This window comes from Pleurodeles waltl, chromosome 4_1 (assembly GCF_031143425.1).
Source record: "Pleurodeles waltl isolate 20211129_DDA chromosome 4_1, aPleWal1.hap1.20221129, whole genome shotgun sequence".
NCBI classification, from domain to species: Eukaryota; Metazoa; Chordata; class Amphibia; order Caudata; family Salamandridae; genus Pleurodeles; species Pleurodeles waltl.
In genome coordinates, this window is record NC_090442.1 from 499,179,232 (window position 1) to 499,202,768 (window position 23,537).

Sequence of the window (23,537 nt, forward strand, 5' to 3'; positions counted from 1 at the left end):
GGGCCCCGGGGGGATGGCTGACAGTTTCCACCAAGCAAAAGCAAACAAAGTCCACTTTCTGACAGTGGGAGCTGTCAAACAGCTGCTGTTGGTAGAAGGACAGAGTTTTTATGTTTTCCTGCACACAACTGTGTGTGCAGGGAAACTGATGAAAACATTGCTCCCACAAGCAGGGAATCACTATGTAAAGCAGCTCCCTGCTTGTGGGAACAATGCCGGCTCCCGCTGGATATGAGGAGCCAGCTAGGTCCTTGAAGGCCTGTAGTCGCCACCCACCCCTCCACAGTCCTGTAACTCTCTCTTTCTCTTCCATCCTATAAAGGGATGGAAGAGAGTGAGAGATTGTCTTTGGAATGGCCTCTCCATACTATGATTTCAAAGAGTCAGACTAGAAAGATTTTTGGTACGAATGTTATAGTTAAGTTTGGATGCAGAGCGAAACAGAGTCACTTCAGGCCTAATGGTCAAGGTCTTGTGCTGTCATTCAGTAGGCTGAAGGTTCAAATCCTAGTGTTGCTTGGCAGTGTGTTTATTTATTCACTAGTTTTTTGACTGTTAAACCTTCCTAGTGATTGAACATTCATGTTTCTTTCCAATCATGTGCTGGGTTGACTGTCATAGGCATGTCTGAAAGCATCACAGTAAGGAGTCAGTTATGGACTAGGGTTAAGGTCACAGACCCTCATACTGAAAGTTGAGGGTTCTACTTCAGGTGTATCTGTGGTCTTTTTCTTCCTTTAATTTCTTTTAAACTTCAAAAGTTTAAGGTTCATACTGAAAGGTGAACTCACTCTTTTTAATTGATAAATACATTTTTCTTTTCAATTTGTCGGGAAATGTCTCAAACTAAGTTAATCATTCATCTAAGCCTAAACAACTCTCTAACTCTCTCCCTCTCACTCTCTTTCTCTCTCTCTCTCTCTCTCTCAATTTCTCTTTAAATCTCTTTCTCCCACTCACTCACCCACCCAGACCCTTACGTACCCATTCAGACCCACTTAGACACTCACAGACCCACTCAGACCCTCATGCTCCCACTCATATACGCTCTGAGACACTCATGCACCAACTCACAGACCAATTCAGAGACTGACACACCCACTCAAAGACCCACTAAGACACTAGCACACCCACTCTCACACCCAGACAGACACTTTCACAGCCACTCTCACACCCAGATACACCCTCTCACACCTATTCTCACACCCAGAGAGACAGGCCGCAGCCAATACCTGCCACGCACGGCCAAAAAGGGTGGGGTGCTTAGTGCGAATGGCTGCAGGGTCTGGCTGCAGGCCAGGCCCTGTGGCCAAACCCCCGCCATTGATGGCCAAAGACCATGTGTAGCGGTAGTTGGATTAACGTATAATAATAAAAATTACTTTATGTTTAAAAAAACATAGAAATTCACAGAAAAAACAAAGGTTACAGGGAAGTTATAGTTAGACTCACATTTTAAATATACGAAACCATAGAAATTGACATGTTAGAGTTATCTCAAGTAACTATAACTTGTGCCCTATGGTAACCATAAATCGCGCCCTCGCCATGCACTGTTAATTATTCCACAAATTACAGCACTAAGGACTAAGGTAATTATGCCTTGCGCCCTCACTATGCACAATTTTTTCTTCAATAATTTGACTTCTAATGTTTCATTAATATTTTTATTGACATTACAAAAGTCGCCATGAGTGCTGTAATATCTGGGGTAAGTGGCAGTGAATGGCGAAGGCTTAACGTTTTAAGTCAAGAGGTTGACAGGCATTAATTTGCTATTGAAAAGACAACTTCTTCAGGGCCCTATGCACAACCCTCCATAGTTTGGTAAAATACACTACACAAATTCTTGGGATGGACATAATAACATTCAACCTTAGAACCATGCTTAGAAAATCTTTGTGAGTTAAACCTCCACTAAATGACACACCCCTGCATTCTACAGTACTCATCAATCTGTCATGCCTCAAAATCTTACTGCAAAGGCCAGGAAATAGACAACCACATTTTAAAGATCTCATCAATACATAGAATTTGTCTTTATCTCTGTATTTCTCTGATTTCACATGGGCATATGCCCAGATATCCACTGGTGTATAAACTATTTACAAGAGAAGCTTTGGCCTTTCTACCAGATTTTTTAAACAGGCTTTGGCTTTAAACCTCGACGTACTTTAAAACATACCTTTACAACCCACATTAAGCATACTCAGCCTTTACTTTGTTTAACATGGAGTAATACTGTCACCCCAAACTTTAGTTGTTTGTTAAAGATGGACCATATAACTTTCAACATGCCCAATCACTCTTGCCTCAAGGGCTTACACTATTTCCATGTTATGGTGTATACTGAGTAACTCTATACAGTTAATGACTATGGTGGTATCATGATGTCATCAGTGATGTTGATTGAGATGTAATCAGTGATGTCATCAATGATGTCATTTAACACGTCATGAGTGATGCAATATCTGAGGTCATAAGCAGCTAAGTACCCTGTAAATGGGGAATTTGAGTGTTCTTTTTGTTTTTGAATGTTAGTTTTTATCTTATTTCTGCACTTAAATATCACTTTTGTCTTTGTTTTTTCAGTGAATTTCTAGGATTTTTTAATTGAGCTATGTTCTTATTGCCATACATTACTTCATCAATTACATTTACTTTACTCAGAGAAACAGCACTCCTAATAGTCACTGATGGTGTGATTTTACCTTGCTGCACGCATGTAACTGCTTGCATCCTGGTTTTAGTTAAATACACGTATTAAAACAAATACACATTAAACAATGCCATGGCGTAAACCATCCATACAGATGTAAAGAATTTAATATGCTTTTTATATCATTGTTGAGCGATCAAAGGGTCATACTGGCTCCCTGAAGATTTTGCCTCTCATGGGTAATGGCCCTCTCAACACTACACAGTGTACTGAATAGCATATTAAACTGAACATCTACAGATATGATAGATAGGTAGATATGTACCTCTACTTATATACTTTCCTGTGTTACATTATGGCATCAGAAATAACAGAATCTTTAAGTGTGGCAAAACCAAAGACCTTGGTCTGAAATAGTGGTATTTAGATCTGAAATTAAATTGTGGGGCCAGTATACCTGATCAATAACCCTTTTTGAACACAAATAAAGGATGCCCGGAAAGTGGGCATTAGCATTCTTTAAAAGAGTTACCTGTATTATATTTGATCACATAAAACGCTTTCTATGTCCGCCTTATGGCAGTAAAAAGTGTGTTAAATGTAAAGTGTGGTCGAGGACAGTACTTACTGTTGGTGCTTGCAGAAAACCAGAGAGGTACAACCGAGTTAGAGTCAAATGCAGAAATCATGAGACATTTGTTCTCTTACAGCAGTGATGCCCTATCAGGATCTGGATCTAAAGTCTAAATCGTTTATTAACTGGAAACTCTGGCATGAACTGAGCGCTTGAAGACCCTCTGTAGACCAAAGATGGGTACACCTGTCTAACGCCTAAACAACCGAGAAAACAAAATATATTTTGAATCAGGCTATGCATTTACACAATGCTCTTAATTTTTTCCTTATTGCTGCTTCATAGTAGCTGCTCCCAAGAAAGTGGTGAAATTGTGTGTTATACAAAAACTCCTTGCAAATTAAAATGAGCGAATAAAATAATTATATTGTGCATAGAGACATTGACGTATTGCATACATGTAAACATGTGCAGAACTGACCCAAACTGGCGAAAATATACTGTACATATAAAACATTAAATGTACTGAAAATAAATATGATAAGAGGTGTTTTCAGTAAAATTATTATTGTGTCTCCTATGACATGTTGATACTGTTTGTTTTATACAGGCATACCCGTTGCTGAAATAGAAAATTTGAGGGAAAATGTGAATGACACCTTTCCAGCTCTACAGGCATGGGACATAAAGCATATTCCTACATCACATATTATGTTTGAAGCTACTGAAGTCCTGAGCACAGCACATTCTAGCCAAGAGACAGAATTTATTTCATACATGACACCAGAACCAATTTCTAAAGAAGACAACACCTCCATGGAAATTCTATTGAGTGATAGCCTTCTGCCAGTCACACAAGCAACAATACCCCAAGTGGATCTTAGCATGAACAACATTAATGTGAACATGGAAAAAAGGGAACAACTCCTCAATTATTCTATAGGTAGCTTTCCTGGCATGGAAAAACAGCAGACAGCTCCTGGCGATATACTTGAGGCAATGACTAATTCACATCTCAAAAAAGTACATTTCAGGAATTCTGGGTCTAAATACGAATCCGAGAACAAGAAGAAAAAAGTATTGCCTTCAATTGTAATAACTAAAAACAAAGATCTACAAAGCAAAAAGAAAATGTTGATAAAGAAAAACAAAACGACAGCCAAATTGTTGAGAGGAAATATGCCGGAAAATTACAAAAAAGGTAATAAAACAATAAACAATCCTAGGAAAGAAGGCAAGAAAGGTAAACACGGCAAACATAAAAAAGGACCCAACTCCAAAGAAAATGTGCCATACTTTGAAGATAATTATTGTCCAGCAGAATGTGCCTGCTATGGAAGGTAAGAAATCTGACATGCAGAAATGCATTTTTAAACGGTGAAAAATCTGTACATGAAAAAAACAAAATACTAAAATACATTGCTACTCCTATTTCATTAAATTTGCAAAAATTATAACAACTAATAAAGTAAAATAAGTAAGATAAATATATAAACATGCTTAGCGTGTGCAGTGGGATTCTTGTGGGGATAACTGTTTAGAAATGATCCCTGTGATACTTTTTATTCTCTCTAACAACAGAAATATTACTACATTTAAATACAACAATGGACACGCATTTTGCATGGCTTAAGATGCTATATAAATCCATTAAGAAGATTTCATCAGCAAAAAATGTCACACTTAATGGTTTCAATATGTGCTCTGTATCATTCTTTCTGTTGCCTGTACAGCGAGTAAACGGATTTTTGTTCATTTCAAAAACAAAACAGGTAAAGTCCATTCCATCAGTAGGTGAAAAAACAACCTGAGTGAGATCAATAGCAGAGAGAGCGATTTAAGTTATCCACATGAAACTTAAAAATCTGATTACTATAATGGTGGAGGCCTGTATGAAGGGAGCAATAAAGTCTGCAAGATTAAGACAGGCCTCCTGAGCTTGTTGTCCTGGTGGGCAATATATTTAAGGACCAGAAAAAAGCAGTGACAGAATCGACTTGAAGGCTAAATATCACCCATTCCATATTTTGAGATAGCTCTGAACTCTTGATTACACAAGTAAAGATCTATAAATAACTACAATACCGCCTCCTGTCTGTTCTAGTGGTCAAGACACATTATAGAATAACCCACCTGGATTGCTATAGATATAGCAGGCTTAGCTACATGTAAGCAAGGTATAGTAGGCTTAGCTACATGTAAGCACTGCCCTAGTCCAATGCATGTCATCCAAAATCCCATGGATTTTAGCATTCCAAGGGTCCCCACTAACTTTGAGGTGCTGTGATAACAAGAAGCCCTGCTGCCTGAAATACTTCAGACCAAGTAGGACAAACTTTGGGGGCTGGGGGGGGGGGGAGTAGGAAAGGAGAGATGGTAGTGTCAGAGGGATGATAGTAGAGTGCAAACATGCTCTGAAAATACACGTACGCAATGGAGTGCTAAACAAGTAATGATATTTTAAAAAAGCAAAAACAGTAGTTCTATCGTGTCAGCAGTGGAAGGCTAAACAATAACAAATCAAATCCAAGGGTAAAAGAGCTATGCTCCAGGGGAAGGGGAACACGGAATATGGAAGAAAGCCACCGATAAAAAACAGGGAACAGAGATTTACAAGAAAGCCATTCAATCATGAGCATGGGTTGACTCTGTGTAGTATTGATTGCAATGCTCATGAACATTTGCACAATCATTTTCATTTAAGGAGGTCTAAAGGCAACCTTTTGACAATCCTTGATGGAGAAAATCAACTCTTTCCACATGATAGTGAAGGGATATTTGCGGAATCTCCTTGCCTCTTCTCGCCATAGAGATTGAGCCTCTACGTTGAGGCCTTCCACTTCATGGTGACTGACTGTCTTGCTATGAAGAAATCCAAAAACTTGTTTACAGCTCTGCCAGATTTAGGATGCTTGTACAGCCCCAAAATACAGCTCTCTAATGTGTTTAATTCTCTGTGGCCGGTTGCTGCTGAAAAGAGAGTGCACACCTCATTCCAGAATGACTGGCAATTTGGCAATCCCATTAGAATAGAATAGTGCTCAAAATCTGATGTCCAGCACTGTCAACATGCAGTCCCAATCAAGCATTTTGAAGGTCTTTTCTCAGACTAATAGTAAAGATACAGAATATGTGCATGTAAGAAACAGGCTCTTTATAAAGTATACCAAAAAGAGGTATGCTCTGTATAGAGTCCACGTATCCCCTTAGAAGTAGATAGGGTTTTCTTTAAAAAGTGTTCTATTTGTGGTATGGTGGTCTAGCAGCTTAGGCTAATCAAAGGGGACTGTTACTCACATGCATACTCAAAGTCAATAAATGACACGTACACATGCGCTCAATAAGAAGATCTACACCAATTTAGAAAAATAACACATACTTGTATATATTTTTTATCACCACAAACTTCATTATTGGTTAAGTACTTTTTAAGTTAGCAGTTTTGAAGTATACAGTTTGAAGTTAAAGTCAACGCAAGTGTATTTGCGTTGACTTTAATGTGGTAATGCCATCCTATGGGAAAATAGGCATATACTGCATACCAATACTTGGCAATGACTTACAGGATTGTTCTTCTGGAGTTAAGGTAAGTATGTGGCAAGGTCCAAGGCAGCATCAACAGGTCACCACGGTTGGCTCTAGGGCATCTGGGAGCAGAGGTGCTTTACAGCGTCGGGTATCCTAATGTTATCCTATAGGAAAGAAACATACACTGTATACGGGTATTTGGCGTTGAGTTACAGGACTGCACTTCTGGAGTTAAGGTAAGTATGGGGCACGGTTCAAGGCAGCACCAACAGGAGGCACTGGGGTGTCTGGGGGCAGACGTGCTTTAGAGCATCAGGTGTTTCATTCACCTTAAAGGGAAACAGACCTAGGGAAAACAGGAAGCAAGTGGGGACTGAGTGACCAATCTTGCTGAACCTAAAGTGGGGCCCAGGTCTCATGAGTCTTGGGCAAACAGGGCTACTGTCTGTCCACTGCAAAGTGGGCTGAGGCACCAGTGTGCAGTGGTGGTTTGTCTGGCGGGGTGATGTTGTGAAGGCTTGTCACGGTTCTTGGTTCTTACACAAAAGAGGCTGCAGGCGGCAACCAATCTGGCAAACCGAGTTGGGGTTGAGCTCTGAAGGTCTCAGGACTTTGATGGCATAATTGGCCCACTTAAACTTGGGCTGGGGAGCTCGGATGCAGCTGTGCTTTTTGGTGTTGGGTTTTTCACAGTCAGGGGCTCTCATGGTTCTTCTTAGGTGCCTGCAGAGTGCAAGCGAGTATCTCTGCTACTTCACAGGAGATGCTGATGGTTCCTTGAAGTGCTGTCAGTCTTCCCAGGCTTTTGGAGGCAGATCAACTGCAGGATGAGTCAGCTTGGATGCAGTTGTTGAGGTCAGCAAGCTGGCTGGCAGCGTTGAGGCAAAGTCAATTGCTGCTGCTCAATTTATGCTTTGTAGGGCTCTTTGGTGTCATTTTTCTTCTTAGGCTGGTAGAATCTGAGTTCCTGGTGTCTGGGGGCACCTAAATACTGAATTTAAGGGTGTTAAGGGGAGTGAAGGGTAGTAGCCAATGAGCTACTTACCCTTTGGGGTCACTACCCCCCTATATGACCACTGCCTGTGGGAAGTTGGCATAACCCTGTCCCAGAGTGCCTAGTTTCAGCACACCCCAGATGGTATCATACCCATTTTCATGTTCACTTGGGGCGGTACTAGCCTGGGAGTGTAACACACCTCCTGACTATCTAATTTCCCACCTGTTCTTGTGCCAAATGGGCAACAGGGAAGGGGGTGGCATCTTTCAGGACCGAAGGAAGCTGTGGTTGCATATCAAAGGTGGCAGGGACTTTGAAGTCCCCGGCCTTGGCATACTAAATCACTAGCCATCCACCTTCCTCTGGACCAGGCATTGTTTCTGGCTCTGAGAGCATGGACTGTCACCTGCAGGGAGTCGGAAACCTATCTGTGGTGGCAGGATGGACTGTACCGGTCATTCAGCACACTAGAACACTAGTAAGGTTTCAGGGGTCAGCTCTAAGGGTGCATGTCATAATAAATGCAATAGTGGCATCAGTATGGGTTTATTAAACTGTGGTAAGGTTTCAGTGAAGCCATTATATAGCTGGGTAGCTTGTTTTGACCAGTGCCCAGCAAATTCCTTAAGATGGCTTTCCTGCTCACTTGTAACATCTAGCAATGGCACAAGACATTACAGGGGCATATATGCTCATGCAGATATGTCCTCACATGTGCTACAATGCACTCTGCCTTAGGGCCGTAAGGCCAGCTATAGGGGTGAATTATAGAAACCCCATACAATATCTTTCGCATGGCACACTGGAGTGTGTCATGTCATGTTTTCAAACATGGTTTGCACCATGTCAAGCAGCTTGCATTGGCAGTCTGTATGTGAGTCCCTTAGGATGGCTTCAGCTCTTAGGGAGCCTTTTTAGTACCCATGACCTAGGTACCAGGGACTTACAGAGGTACTAAAGTCCATGCCAGTTAGATTAGAATTAAACTTTACTTGTTTCAGGGGAAAGAGCACTGTCACTGGGGTCTGATTAGCAGGCTTCAGTGCACTGTCATAGTCGAAAACCAGCATCTAGGTGTTCTAAAGGGGGCAAAAAGTAGGTGGACATCTGCAAGGACGTCCAGTTTCCTAGAGGCCACTGCAATGGTGCTTCTTCTAGAAATCTATGTAACCTGCATAGACTGAGGGATGTATGTCTTCTGGGTAAAAGTAATTGTGGTCTGTGTGAACCAGTGAAGGCATGATGTTACAAGTGAGCAGGAAAGCCATTAATTGTGTTGCTATGATCGTACTGAGGACTTTATAGCCACTGCCAAGCATGTCCAATGGCCGGTGAGCTATAACATCCAGGGAAGCATGACCTGGCTCAGGACAGAAGAACAAAACGGCCTCATGGATGGAGGGATTCAACTGCCCCTCAGATATTGCATAGTTATATCGATACTCCAACATTGGAGACTGTACATGCATATAGGTCTCATAAAATTCATTTGACAGGCTGTCTAGGCCAAGGGTTTTACATGTTGCAGATTTGTGTATGGCACAATGTAACTCTTGTTCTGTGATCTCACTTACTAAGGCTTCAATATGCTCAATAAATACTAACGGGAGGGGCTAGACCATGCAGAAATTCAAGTGATATAGGTATGCAGAGAGTTACTTTCGGGACAATACAGAAAATGATAATGGGTGCAGAAAGCCACATGAATACCTTCCTGGGTCTGTGGTATTTTGCCTGTGGATAAGCGGACAGCAGTTTCAAGGGTATTAGTTGTATCTTGTCTTATCAGCTATACCAGTAACCTTCCTGGCATTTACCCTTCCGCATATGTTTCAGCCAGCTGCACTTTATAATTTATGCAATGCAAAGGTTCTAATAGTTGTGTTTGACCTTCCCCAGCAGCCACCACTGTGGCCTATTCTAAGTCCCTAAGAGAGCACTCCAGCTGCTTCAATTCTGGTTCTACTAAGTTATGAGCCACCACCATAAAACATATACAATGCCCTCTAATCAAGGTCTTGAAAACATCCCACTCAAGGCAGGATGATGCAGTGCCTTTGTTTTTGGTAAATTAATAAGTTAAAGTTTTGCTGATGATCTAACAGAAGGCCTGATCTTCCTGAGTGGAAAGCTGGAGTCTCTGAGTCGAGACCAGTGAGATATATCCACCCCAGTTAAGATGTAACAGTGGGGGATTATGGTTTGAAATACTATTACCAGTGTATTCTGCATGATACACTAGAAGTGGTTTGGGTGGTTTACAAACAAATTAGTCTAAATGAACATGGAGATAATGCAGTGAGGAGTAATGTGAGATTTCCGTTACATGTGGGTGGATGGCACTCCAGGTGTCAAAAGCATTACGCACAGTGGAGGTGAGGGGCAGAGGAGGTTGTGACCTGTCAATGAGGATATCTAGGACACAGTTAAAGTGACCTCTTATGATCCTAGCAAGATGGGATCAATAAAAAAGCTACACAGACAAGTCCCCTGGTAAAAACTGTGTCTGCCCAGTGTTTGGGAAATGCTATTGTCTAGTAAGACTGCACTTCCAATAAGAATGCCATTTACAAAGAAGTGTCTACACTCAGTCTCGATCACTATTATAATGCATTTGAAGGGAACAATTGACTTAACCGATATAAGCACTCCCTGGCATAACCAGAGTGTCCCTGGCAGTAACACTGACCTCTCCAATGCCCCCTACATTTGAGGAATGCATTGATGTCATAAAATTTCTTGGCAATATTCATAGCACAGATGTTCCATGTATTCAGTGTTATTTTGTTGATGTTCTGTGGTGGAAGGAGGCAATATGTTCAACAGGTGTTGAGATAGGGCGCCAAGAAAGTTTAAGCACCAAGCTTGTCGTCTTTGTGACCCATCTAGAAATGGGGCTAAGAAAAGTATTTTAGACTTGACTGTGCAAACATCCTAACTCCCCTCCCCAGGACCACAGAGTAACATCTGGCTGCCCCAATAATGATTTTGTAATAACTTCCCCAAATTGGCAGTTTCTTGGGACCATGAAGGATCCATGTGTGGGATTGCCATTGACAGACAATTGGGATTACCTGGTGGACCAGCAGAGCCTACCAGGGAACAATATTATATGTGAGCGGATGTGTATCAGTCCCCACTCGCAGAGACAGGTGAGAGGAGCTTCTGGCATCAATGATCCCAACCTATGTGCTCAGTCACCTCTCCCCAGAAAGAAGTCCCATCCCAGGTTACTTGTTCGTTAGGCACATGATAAACATAGGGACAGGATTTCACCAGGTGTCTGCACATCTAGGAGCACTTTTCATTGTGTGATTAAGTTAATCCGGGAATAAAAGGCATGTGGGCACCAAGCACAAGGCAAGACTTTGTGAATACTCTAAAGTCCAACTCATTATTCTATGCATTTTGGTCAGTCAGCTCTACTGAAGAGTATAAATAAAGTGCCAGTCATATCAAGTGTAGAACAGAAGTAGCAATGGCATCCAATTATAATAATCTGCTATCTGTGAAGTGATCAACTGAGGAATCAACAACATGGAGCTCAGTTTAGAGCCTATTGACTCTCCATCCGACGAAGCAGTATCTGACTACATAGCTGCATTAGACCACTTTGGCTTTCGTAGCTGTGACACGGTGGGCACAACAGAGATTCATTTTTTTAGGATTGTCTTGGTGAAGGAGCGCTGGCAAAGGATTTGCACAAAGGAGCCCGGGCCTACAGCATGCCTGTAGCTAAGTGGCTATCCACTGACAGAATAAATGTCCTAGTCCAGTACAGAAGCATTATAATGATTTTCTAACCAGCTTCAGACCTCTGCCGGTTCCAGATAGAAGTGTGAGCACTGTTTTACCATGGCTTTCAGTTTTCCAGAAAATAACAGATAATACTTGGTGCAAAGGTCTCTAGTTCTTCGTTTGACTCCTAGAAATGAAGCCAAGTGACAATGTACTGCAATTGTTACTCTGGAAAAATCATAATACATGCATTTTCAAAAGCCAGAAGTCCAGCCTGTCGAATAGATCATAGTTTTGCATCTCTGTCTCTGAAGTGGAGTGGAGTATTCTAGCTACTATGGGTCCAAGGAGTGCTCCATGTGGGGGACAACTGAAAGGCACATGGTAGGGATGCTTAACAGCAAAGAAGGGGGAAAGGCCCTCTTTTATCACCTGTTTTTTATCCAGTACAAGTGGGATTTTCCCCCTGAATCTGCCGGCAGGCCAATGATACAGATGATGCTGTGGTGGGACCACCCCTTCACCTCTTCCACCCTGTTCTCTAAGAAGCAGATTCTATCAATGAGTGAGGTTTTTCACTTCACTAGCAAGGTCAGCAGTTTGTAGCTGTAGGTCCTTTAAGGTTGCTTTGTTGATTTTGACAAGATCAGAGGTCCTGGTCCTCATGTGGTGGCCCGAATCTGATTGCAACTGTGTCCAGTTTGCTTTCGAGGGCTAAGTGTCAGCAGTAGCCTGGAGGATCAGGTAATTTTCCCTCTGATAGTGCAGCTTCCTGTTGTTTCCCCAGAGCCTACTTTCAGTGGACACAAGGGTTGCCCCTGGGTCATTCTTCTGTAGGATCAGGAGGTGTGAGTTGGGAGAGGAACTTCACAGATTTTGGTAAGTTTGGATTGATTCAAGTGCCTGCTAATGGTTAGAAAATTAATTTCTATGCCCCCTTCAACTATTTTTTTAATCTGGTATTTTTGTATTTTTTGAACTGATGGAAAATAGGCCTCCTTTACCTTCATTTGTTTGGTGAAAGACAGCTATATTAGGATCACAGTGGGACCCAGACTGCTATGGATGCTGGGTCCACAACATCTGCTGCTTGAATAATAACTCTACCCCGATGTAGAATTAATTACAATTTTAGACCAATTGGACAACATGTCAGTGAGGGTAGAGTTCAATTTTTATCATTTGAGGTACAAGCATGGATAATGTGTAGCAACACTTTCTGTTTGTGGCTTCAAGAACAACAGCATCATATACCATGCACACAAACTCTCTCAATTTAGGGGTGACAGTACTTGGGATCTTTTACACATAGGGTGCGCTTTTCCTGTTTGTGCCATGGCGCACCTTTAAATAGGTGCAAATGCACAATCACAGAATGTGCAACCTTTTACAGTGAATGTGCTGCCCCCTGGGCAGCCTCAAAATCATGCTGCCCTGGGAGCAGCACATTCAAGTGAAATATGATGTGGGTGCTTCAAAGCCGCTTCGTGTTTCACTGTGCAGGTGGCAACCCACCCGTACATTCAAGAGTGATTATAGATCCCTTTGCAGGCAGATGCAGAGTTTGACTGCACCTGCTTGCAAGTGCATGTCTGGGGGGTGCTCCATAGGACCCCCTGTCTCTTCTAGAGAGTTGCCATCAGGTGGTGCACTGACAACGCGGCAACTTTTAGGGTGCACTTGCAGTGCGCCTTCTGACATCTTCTTTGCCTTTGTACCTGCGTCCATAATAAGGCGCAGGCAAAGAGATAAAGAGATAAAGAGATTCCCTCATTTGCATTGGGCCATACTCCCATGCAAATGAGGGAACACCTTCTTCAAATAGTGCTGGCACTACATGTGCCACAGTTACAAGGATGGGCAACCCTAAAATCCCTCTGGAGCTAGAGTTCCAATAACATATAAGGTCAACTGCTAACAAGGGGATTATTTAATGAAGTTATTTAGGCAAAAATAAATTGGTGTCAAAAGAGTTAATCTGAAGACATACCAAGTCAAGTAATTGCTCGTATATCTCAATCGAAAAAAGTACAAACAGGCGTACACAAACTAGATTTCAAGAGAAAATACTCATATTGTTTATAACTTGAATAAAAGTCACAGTTGTTAGGTTCTTTAAGCATACCCAACATACATTAATCACTTACAATAAAACGAAAGTCCTCCTTTAAACATCATAGATTAATGTATGTAAAGTCCACTCTTAATAAACAGACTCAGTCATTTGTATACATCATTTGATGGGGAGAACCAATGATTACTGTGTGAGACATGGAGCAGACATCGACGTTTCAGTCTCTTGTGTTACATGTATGAGAGACCATCCTCAGGACCATGAAGATTAAGGGAGTTTCATAATGACCCACAACAGTTAAAAAACGAATTAAAAAAACAAGAACAACAAAGAAACAACTATTGATGAAAGTACGCCTGTAGAGTCATATAAGTGACAGGGCAATAAAGTTGGTAAGATAAACACGTGTTACACTGCAAAAAAACGGTGGAGTGTAAACAACATGGTAAGTAGTGTGAATCCAGATACAAAATTAGGAATAGATCAATGATAATCTGTCAACACAATATTTATTTGTGTGAGAGAAGATACCCCATCTTATTTCTATTACAGAAAGCATCTGTGGCCCCTTCTGTAATACCAAAGTGCCCTGGGGGCGCACAAAGCAGGTTCACATGCCCATTGAACCACCGGGGCACATTCTGTATTAAAGCCGCTGATGTTTTAAGCAATAAGTGTCATTATTTTATTTTCGCCCGATCAAAACGTCCTTCACTGCAATCTAGGTTAATGGCAAAATCTAATTTCCCATTTTTTTCTATCTTTCACTTTTTCTGTTCGGACATAAGATGTACTTAAGCAAGACAGGCAGTAAATAGGCACAGGTAGAATGCGCCTGTATGTCGTCTGCGCTCATAAAAGTGATTTTAAAGGTCCCTTTACAATTACCGTTAGAGATTAGGTTGTCCAGAACCTGAATCTACCTCACATTGACCGACAGTACCTTCTGCCGTGAAACACAGTGGCTCTTTCGACTCATTAATGCCCCGCTCAGTAGAGGATGGAAAAGGCTCTCCTCTGCTTGAGATACTACGGAAAAGCGCCCACAACAGGTACCTCATGTCGAGGCTGACAGATATCAGTCTCTGATGGGATGGTTTACACAGACTAGACTGCTCTACCCCTAGTTGTCCATGGTTTCCTGGTCGAGAGTGTAAACAGCTTTTTTCAAAGGCACTTTATAGCCACTCAGTACTGGCCCTGCCATTGCAGCTCTTGTGTGCACATTGTGCACATGACCTGTAACGTGCAGGCTGCTGGCCTGACACAGTTGCACAGGCAGTTGTTATATGTGAAACCCTTGAAGCTATGGTGCTGTATCCAGCAGACTGACAAGTGCAATAGAAAGAATCTCACGGGGAGCAGTACTGACTACAGTGCCTGCTGCACTGAGAGGCATGAGAGTTCCGGGCGGGAGATGCACCTGACAGCTACTTAGACTGTGCACACAGTTCAGCAGGTGGGGTAGTGGACCATTGTCAACCCTGGGTGCCATAGACACTGAGGGGGTCATTCCTACCCTGGCGGTCCGACACCGCCAGGGTAGGGGACCGCGGATGCACCGCCAACAGGCTGGCGGTGCATCCAGGCCCATTCTGACCGCGGCGGTAAAGCTGCGGTCAGAAAAGGGAAACCGGCGGTTTCCCGCCGGTTTTCCCCTGGGCTGCAGAATCCTCCATGGCGGCGCTGCAGGCAGCGCCGTCATGGGGATTCTGACCCCCTTCCCGCCAGCCTGGTTCTAGCGGTTTTGACCGCCAGAACCAGGCTGGCGGGAACGGGTGTCGTGGGGCCCCTGGGGGCCCCTGCAGTGCCCATGCCAATGGCATGGGCACTGCAGGGGCCCCCTAACAGGGCCCCACATTGATTTCCAGTGTCTGCATAGCAGACACTGGAAATCGCGACGGGTGCAACTGCACCTGTCGCACAAAAGCAACTCCGCCGGCTCCATTCGGAGCCGGCCTCATCGTTGCTGTGGCTTTCCCGCTGGGCGGGCGGGCGGCCTTTTGGCGGTCGCCCGCCCGCCCAGCGGGAAAGCCAGAATGACCACCGCGGTCTTTTGACCGCGGTACGGTCTTCTGGCGGTTCCCGCTTGGCGGGCGGCGACCGCCGCCCGCCAAACTAGGAATCAGCCACTGAATCAGCTGCAAAACTGATATATTTCTACGCACTGTCCCTGGAATGGTAGACAGTATGCATAATATTATGGGTCACGAAAGTACATTTATTTCTAAACTGAAAATCACCACATTTATATTTCTACATCTGCCAGGAATGAACAGCAAAGAATCCAGTAAATGGGAAGGAAAACAGATGTCTTAAGCAGCTTCGTGTTTCACTGTGCAGGTGGCAACCCACCTGTACATTCAAGAGTGATTATAGATCCCTTTGCAGGCAGGTGCAGAGTTTGACTGCACCTGCTTGCAAGTGCATGTCGGGGGGGGCTCCATAGGACCCCCTGTCTCTTCTAGAGAGTTGCCATCAGGTGGTGCACTGACAACGCGGCAACTTTTAGGGTGCACTTGCAGTGCGCCTTCTGACATCTTCTTTGCTTTTGTACCTGCGTCCATAATAAGGCGCAGGCAAAGAGATAAAGAGATAAAGAGATTCCCTCATTTGCATTGGGCCATACCCCCATGCAAATGAGGGAACACCTTCTTCAAATAGTGCTGGCACTACATGTGCCACAGTTACAAGGATGGGCAACCCTAAAATCCCTCTGGAGCTAGAGTTCCAATAACATATAAGGTCAACTGCTAACAAGGGGATTATTTAATGAAGTTATTTAGGCAAAAATAAATTGGTGTCAAAAGAGTTAATCTGAAGACATACCAAGTCAAGTAATTGCTCGTATATCTCAATCGAAAAAAGTACAAACAGGCGTACACAAACTAGATTTCAAGAGAAAATACTCATATTGTTTATAACTTGAATAAAAGTCACAGTTGTTAGGTTCTTTAAGCATACCTAACATACATTAATCACTTACAATAAAACGAAAGTCCTCCTTTAAACATCATAGATTAATGTATGTAAAGTCCACTCTTAATAAACAGACTCAGTCATTTATATACATCATTTGATGGGGAGAACCAATGATTACTGTGTGAGACATGGAGCAGACATCGACGTTTCAGTCTCTTGTGTTACATGTATGAGAGACCATCCTCAGGACCATGAAGATTAAGGGAGTTTCATAATGACCCACAACAGTTAAAAAACGAATTAAAAAAACAAGAACAACAAAGAAACAACTATTGATGAAAGTACGCCTGTAGAGTCATATAAGTGACAGGGCAATAAAGTTGGTAAGATAAACACGTGTTACACTGCAAAAAAACGGTGGAGTGTAAACAACATGGTAAGTAGTGTGAATCCAGATACAAAATTAGGAATAGATCAATGATAATCTGTCAACACAATATTTATTTGTGTGGGAGAAGATACCCCATCTTATTTCTATTACAGAAAGCATCTGTGGCCCCTTCTGTAATACCAAAGTGCCCTGGGGGCGCACAAAGCAGGTTCACATGCCCATTGAACCACCGGGGCACATTCTGTATTAAAGCCCCTGATGTTTTAAGCAATAAGTGTCATTATTTTATTTTCGCCCGATCAAAACGTCCTTCACTGCAATCTAGGTTAATGGCAAAATCTAATTTCCCATTTTTTTCTATCTTTCACTTTTTCTGTTCGCACATAAGATGTACTTAAGCAAGACAGGCAGTAAATAGGCACAGGTAGAATGCGCCTGTATGTCGTCTGCGCTCATAAAAGTGATTTTAAAGGTCCCTTTACAATTACCGTTAGAGATTAGGTTGTCCAGAACCTGAATCTACCTCACATTGACCAACAGTACCTTCTGCCGTGAAACACAGTGGCTCTTTCGACTCATTAATGCCCCGCTCAGTAGAGGATGGAAAAGGCTCTCCTCTGCTTGAGATACTACGGAAAAGCGCCCACAACAGGTACCTCATGTCGAGGCTGACAGATATCAGTCTCTGATGGGATGGTTTACACAGACTAGACTGCTCTACCCCTAGTTGTCCATGGTTTCCTGGTCGAGAGTGTAAGCAGCTTTTTTCAAAGGCACTTTATAGCCACTCAGTACTGGCCCTGCCATTGCAGCTCTTGTGTGCACATTGTGCACATGACCTGTAACGTGCAGGCTGCTGGCCTGACACAGTTGCACAGGCAGTTGTTATATGTGAAACCCTTGAAGCTATGGTGCTGTATCCAGCAGACTGACAAGTGCAATAGAAAGATGCTCACGGGGGGAGCAGTACTGACTACAGTGCCTGCTGCACTGAGAGGCATGAGAGTTCCGGGCGGGAGATGCACCTGACAGCTACTTAGACTGTGCACACAGTTCAGCAGGTGGGGTAGTGGACCATTGTCAACCCTGGGTGCCATAGACACTGAGGGGGTCATTCCTACCCTGGCGGTCCGAGACCGCCAGGGTAGGGGACCGCGGATGCACCGCCAACAGGCTGGCGGTGCATCCAGGCCCATTCTGACCGCGGCGGTAAAGCTGCGGTCAGAAAAGGGAAACCGGCGGTTTCCCGCCGGTTTTCCCCTGGGCTGCAGAATCCTCCATGGCGGCGCTGCAGGCAGCGCCGTCATGGGATTCTGACCCCCTTCCCGCCAGCCTGGTTCTGGCGGTTTTGACCGCCAGAACCAGGCTGGCGGGAACGGGTGTCGTGGGGCCCCTGGGGGCCCCTGCAGTGCCCATGCCAATGGCCAATGGCATGGGCACTGCAGGGGCCCCCTAACAGGGCCCCACATTGATGTCCAGTGTCTGCATAGCAGACACTGGAAATCGCGACGGGTGCAACTGCACCCGTCGCACAAAAGCAACTCCGCCGGCTCCATTCGGAGCCGGCTTCATCGTTGCTGTGGCTTTCCCGCTGGGCGGGCGGGCGGCCTTTTGGCGGTCGCCCGCCCGCCCAGCGGGAAAGCCAGAATGACCGCCGCGGTCTTTTGACCGCGGTACGGTCTTCTGGCAGTTCCCGCTTGTCGCCGCCCGACAAACTAGGAATCAGCCCCTGAATCAGCTGCAAAACTGATATATTTCTACGCACTGTCCCTGGAATGGTAGACAGTATGCACAATATTATGGGTCACGAAAGTACATTTATTTCTAAACTGAAAATCACCACATTTATATTTCTACATCTGCCAGGAATGAACAGCAAAGAATCCAGTAAATGGGAAGGAAAACAGATGTCTTAAGCAGCAGCATGCTTTGGAAGTTTGGGAACACACATGAACATGGAAGTTTGGCAGCAACCTCAAACTGCGCCCCCATGCTAATGAGGGACCGCCTCTTGAGATAGCACTGGCGCTACATATGCGCCAGTGCTATCTATTACAAAAGCCTCTGTGCCCCCCTTCTGTAATAAAAAAGTGCGCTGGGGGCACACAAAGCAGACGCACATGCCTGTTGCACCCCCAGGGCATTTTCTGTGATACAGCCCCTGATGTTTTAACCAGAAAGCGTAATTGTTTTAGTTTTTGCCCAATTAAAATGTTCTTCACTACAATGTAGATTTATGGCATTCCCAACCTAGAAATAATAAGAGATTTAGGGGGTCATTCTGACCCTGGCGGTCCGTGGCGGTGCTTCCTGGCCAATTCTGACCGCGGCGGTAAAGCCGCGGTCAGAAAAGGGAAACCAGCGGTTTCCCGCCGGTTTTCCCCTGGCCATAGGAATCCTCCATGGCGGCGCTGCAAGCAGCGCCGCCATGGGGATTCCGACCCCCTTCCCGCCATCCTGTCCCTGGCGGTTCTTACCGCCAGGAACAGGATGGCGGGAACGGGTGTCGTGGGGTCCCTGCTTAGCAGACACTGAAAATCGCGACGGGTGCCACTGCACCCGTCGCACCCCAGCAACTCCGCCGGCTCCATTCGGAGCGGGCTTCATCGTTGCTGGTTCTTTCCCGCTGGGCGGGCGGGCGGTCTTTTGGCGGTCGCCCGCCCGCCCAGCGGGAAAGTCAGAATGACCGCGGTGCGGTCTTCTGGCGGGGGAACTTTGGCGGGCGGCGGAGGCCGCCCGCCGAAGTTGGAATGACCCCCTTAGTCCAGGAAAAGACTGGCATAACTCTTCTTCCAGGGTACGAAGGAGAACCGATCACCTCCACATTTAGGGGGTCATTCCAACCCTGGCGGTCGGTGTTAAACCTGCGGCCAAACCGCCAACAGGCTGGCGGGGTAAAAAATGGAATTCCGACCCTGGCGGAAACCGCCAACAGAGACTGCCACATTACCACACCGCCCGCCACAGCGGCACAAATAAACAGCGCGGCGGTCACCGCCAACAGACAGGCGGGAGACAATGTACCGCCCACTGTATCACAAGCTACCAATCCGCCACCTTTTCCGGGGCGGTAGCCCCGCCGATAAAAACACGGCGGAAACAGCCATTTAGAAGGGAAAACGCCCACCTCCATATACCCCACGAGGAATCAGCACAGCATGGAACCCGAACTCCACATACTCCCAGCGATAGTGTTCGTACTCCCCTACCAGGAGCACGAACGTCGGCGCAGAAGACAACGGTGAGTACAGCACCTACGACACAGGGGAGGGGGGAGAAGAACATATTACGGGTACACACATACGCGACACACCCACCCTCACCCTCACCCACTACAACACACACATCAATGCATAGCAACACATCAGAGTGACACCCCCCAAACCCGCTGGAAGAATGCAAATACAAAAGGAAATGATTCTAAACATTGGAATATATTGTATAACTGGTTTCAAAATATACCTACACATCAAAAAATCTTATATACATAAATGTACAAGTCCGAGCATTGTAGCATGCATTGTCCGTGGACCACTGGGCCCAAATCAAATGGGCAAAGCCCACACAAGATACCTGACTCCAACGGAGAGAACACTGCAGGAGGATCAGATAGCAAAACTACAGGCACCTCAGGGGGAAGATAAAGGGGGGCACCTCAGCCAGATGAGTGAACGACGCCAGATCCACGAGGGGCCTCCATGGCCACTGTTCAATCCTGGGGAGTGCAAAGCCACAGTCTCACAAGTCTCTGCAGTGGGTGGTTTGCCCACTGGACCATCCTGGGGAGTGCAAAGCCACAGTCTCACAAGTGGATAACAGTCTCCACTGGTTCTGGAGGGGGCTTTGTGCCCAGAGTGCTTCGTGCAGCCCTGCCCAACACAGATGCGGGCCAGCCCCTGCCACTCATGGGGCAGCGGTGCTTGAGATGAAGGGCCCAGTTCAGCGGTGCTTGAGATGAAGGGCCCAGTTCAGCGGTGCTTGAGACGGTGGTGCCCTGTTCAGCGGTGCTTGAGATGAAGGGCCCAGTTCAGCGGTGCTTGAGACGGCGGTGCCCAGTTCAGCGGTGCTTGAGATGAAGGGCCCAGTTCAGCGGTGCTTGAGATGAAGGGCCCAGTTCAGCGGTGCTTGAGATGAAGGGCCCAGTTCAGCGGTGCTTGAGATGAAGGGCCCAGTTCAGCGGTGCTTGAGACGGCGGTGCCCAGTTCAGCGGTGCATGAGACGGCGGTGCCCAGTGCAGCGGATCTGGCCATGGCGTGGAGGTCATTTGCCACCTGTCCTGTGGCTGGCGGAGCCTTCCTGCCCATCTGTCCTGTGGCTGGCGGGGCCCTCCTGGGCTGCAGTGCCTGGCCTGTTGGTGGCCTCCTGCCCACCTGGGATGGGGCTGGCGGGGCCCTCCTGCCCACCTGGGATGGGGCTGGCGGTGCCCTCCTGGCCAGCTGGGCTGATTGCGGTGTTGTCGGGCGTGCTGCCCTTCCCAGCCTTCCCTGCTCGCCTGTGTCCCTTCCCCACCTTGGGCGGTGTGCCAGCTGTCTCCACACTTGCTGCCGGAGCAATGGTAGGGGTTTTTGTCCCTGCTGTTTTCACCCTCTTGCGCCGGCCACTGCCTATCTTTGGATGTTTCTCCGGGGGTGGGCTGCCCGTGCCTTGGCTCCATACTGAACTTGCTGCCCTGGAGGGTGGGGGACTCCACAGTCCATGGCAGACTGTCATGACAGGGCCCGGTTTTGTCGTGGCTGAGGTGCTGACTATATTCCTATGACATGGACGGGGTGGGGGAGTTGGTGGAAAGAGGTTGAGTTTGGACAGGAAAAGCTTCTTAGGAGCAGTGGGACGGGTAGGTGTAGTGGGTACGGGAGTGGAGGAAGAGGTTGTGGTTGTAGGAGTATGAAGTCTGGTGTCTTTGGGTGCAGGTGCTTGGGCTGGAGGCTGTCGTGAGGTGGATGGCTGTTGGGCGGGTGGCTGCCTGCGTTTGTATATCTTGGAAGAGGGGGTCACAGACACACTGGGAGAGGACACAGGGGACGTGTAAATGGTAGTGGGGGTGGTGACTGCACGTGTGCGGGGGGTTCTGTTGTGTGTGCTGGTGATGGACGTAGTGGCTGAAGATGTTGTGCATGCAGGTGTGAGTGGAGATGTGACAGGGAGGGAGGAGGGAGATGAGGAGGAGGGGGACACAGTGGAGGCAGTGGGTGTTGGTATGTCTGTATGTGGATGTTGCTTGTGTGAATGCCTGTGTGATGTGTGGTGCTTATGTCTGCCTGAGCTTCCCTTGGGTGTTGAGGTGTGTGCAGGCTGGTCTGATGTTGTGTCAGGGATAGGCAGAGGTACAGGTGATAGGGTCTGGGTGGAGGAAGTTGGAGGGGGGAGGCTAGAGACAGGGACAATGGCTGCCATCAGTGCTGAGGCCAGAGTGTTGAACGATCGCTGTAGGGCAGCCTTACCAGAATGAATGCCCTCCAGGTATGCATTACTCTGGTGCACCTCTCTTTCTACATCCTGGATGGCATTCAAAATGGTAGACTGCCCAACAGTGAGCGTCCTCAGGAAGTCAATGACCTCCTCACTGACGGCAGCAGGGGTGACTGGGGCAGGGCCTGAGGTGCCTAGGGCGAAGGAGATGCCCACCTTCCTGGGTGAGCGGGCACGGGGCAAACGCTGAGGGGCTGCTGGGAGGGCGGTGCTGGTGCGGTGGGTGGCGGCTGTACCTGTTGTTGCGGGGGGCACAGATGTTGCCGCCACCACAAGGGAGCTCCCTTCAGAGGACAAGTCCGTGTCGCTGATGTCTGCCCGAGTCCCCGCTGTGGAGCTCCCCTCGCCCTCCGTCCCACTGGTGAATTCGGAGTCCATTGCATGGCCCCCCATGGCCATGTGGGATGCAGCTCCCTCGTGCTCTGATGCCACTTCTCCTCCGCCTGATGATACTAATGCACACATGAACAGGAAGACCACAAAAAAGGGGGGGTGGGAGAAAATAAAGACATGTTGAGTGCATGCATTGGCGACACCGTTGGCGGACAGGACAGACACAGAAGCCCCCTGCACTACGCCGCGCACTTGGGGTCGACTACTCAATCCGTGGAACATGGCCTGCAAGCCTATGGACGACATCTGCACACATAGATGACACAGGGCCTTGATTAGCTGTACTTGGCACCCTACAGAGGTGGGGGGTGGGGGCACAGGGCCATGCCTTACGGAGGGGCCTAGCCTACAGAAATCGCCCTGGCCTAGGGATACCCACAGCCCTCCTCCCCCACCCAGACACCTCCACTGCGCGCAAAGTCAACAGAATGAGAGTGTACTCACCCCCTTGTGTCTGCTGTGATGTCCTCATGCGCCCATCCAAATCGGGGTAGGCCACCGCCAGGATCCGGGACATCAGGGGGGTCAAAGTCCGACTGGCACCCCTCCCACGTTGGGAGGCCATCCCCAGCTGAGCCTCCGCCGTCTTCCTGCTCCAGCGTCGGATGTCCTCCCATCTCTTCCGGCAGTTGGTGCTCTGTCTCTGGTGGACCCCCAGGGTCCGGACGTCCTTGGCGATGGCATGCCAAATATCGATCTTCTGGTGGGCGCTGACCTATGTGAAATGTACAGGGGGGGAAAATAGTCATCACCATCTGCATGCTCAATGTGAGTGGCCCCCCATCCCTACCC

The 23,537-nt window shown here is 46.6% G+C and overlaps 1 protein-coding gene across 1 annotated transcript in view; it reads left to right on the top strand.

Annotated features, from left to right (window-relative positions):
* The window catches only part of LOC138287867 (podocan-like), a 98,641-nt gene that overhangs the window by 23,364 nt on the left and 51,740 nt on the right, over positions 1 to 23,537 (top strand). Inside the window, exon 3 of the mRNA XM_069228796.1 lies at positions 3,844 to 4,573. Within this exon, the coding sequence (XP_069084897.1) occupies positions 3,844 to 4,573 (730 nt within the window). The remainder of the gene's footprint in view (positions 1 to 3,843; positions 4,574 to 23,537) is intronic.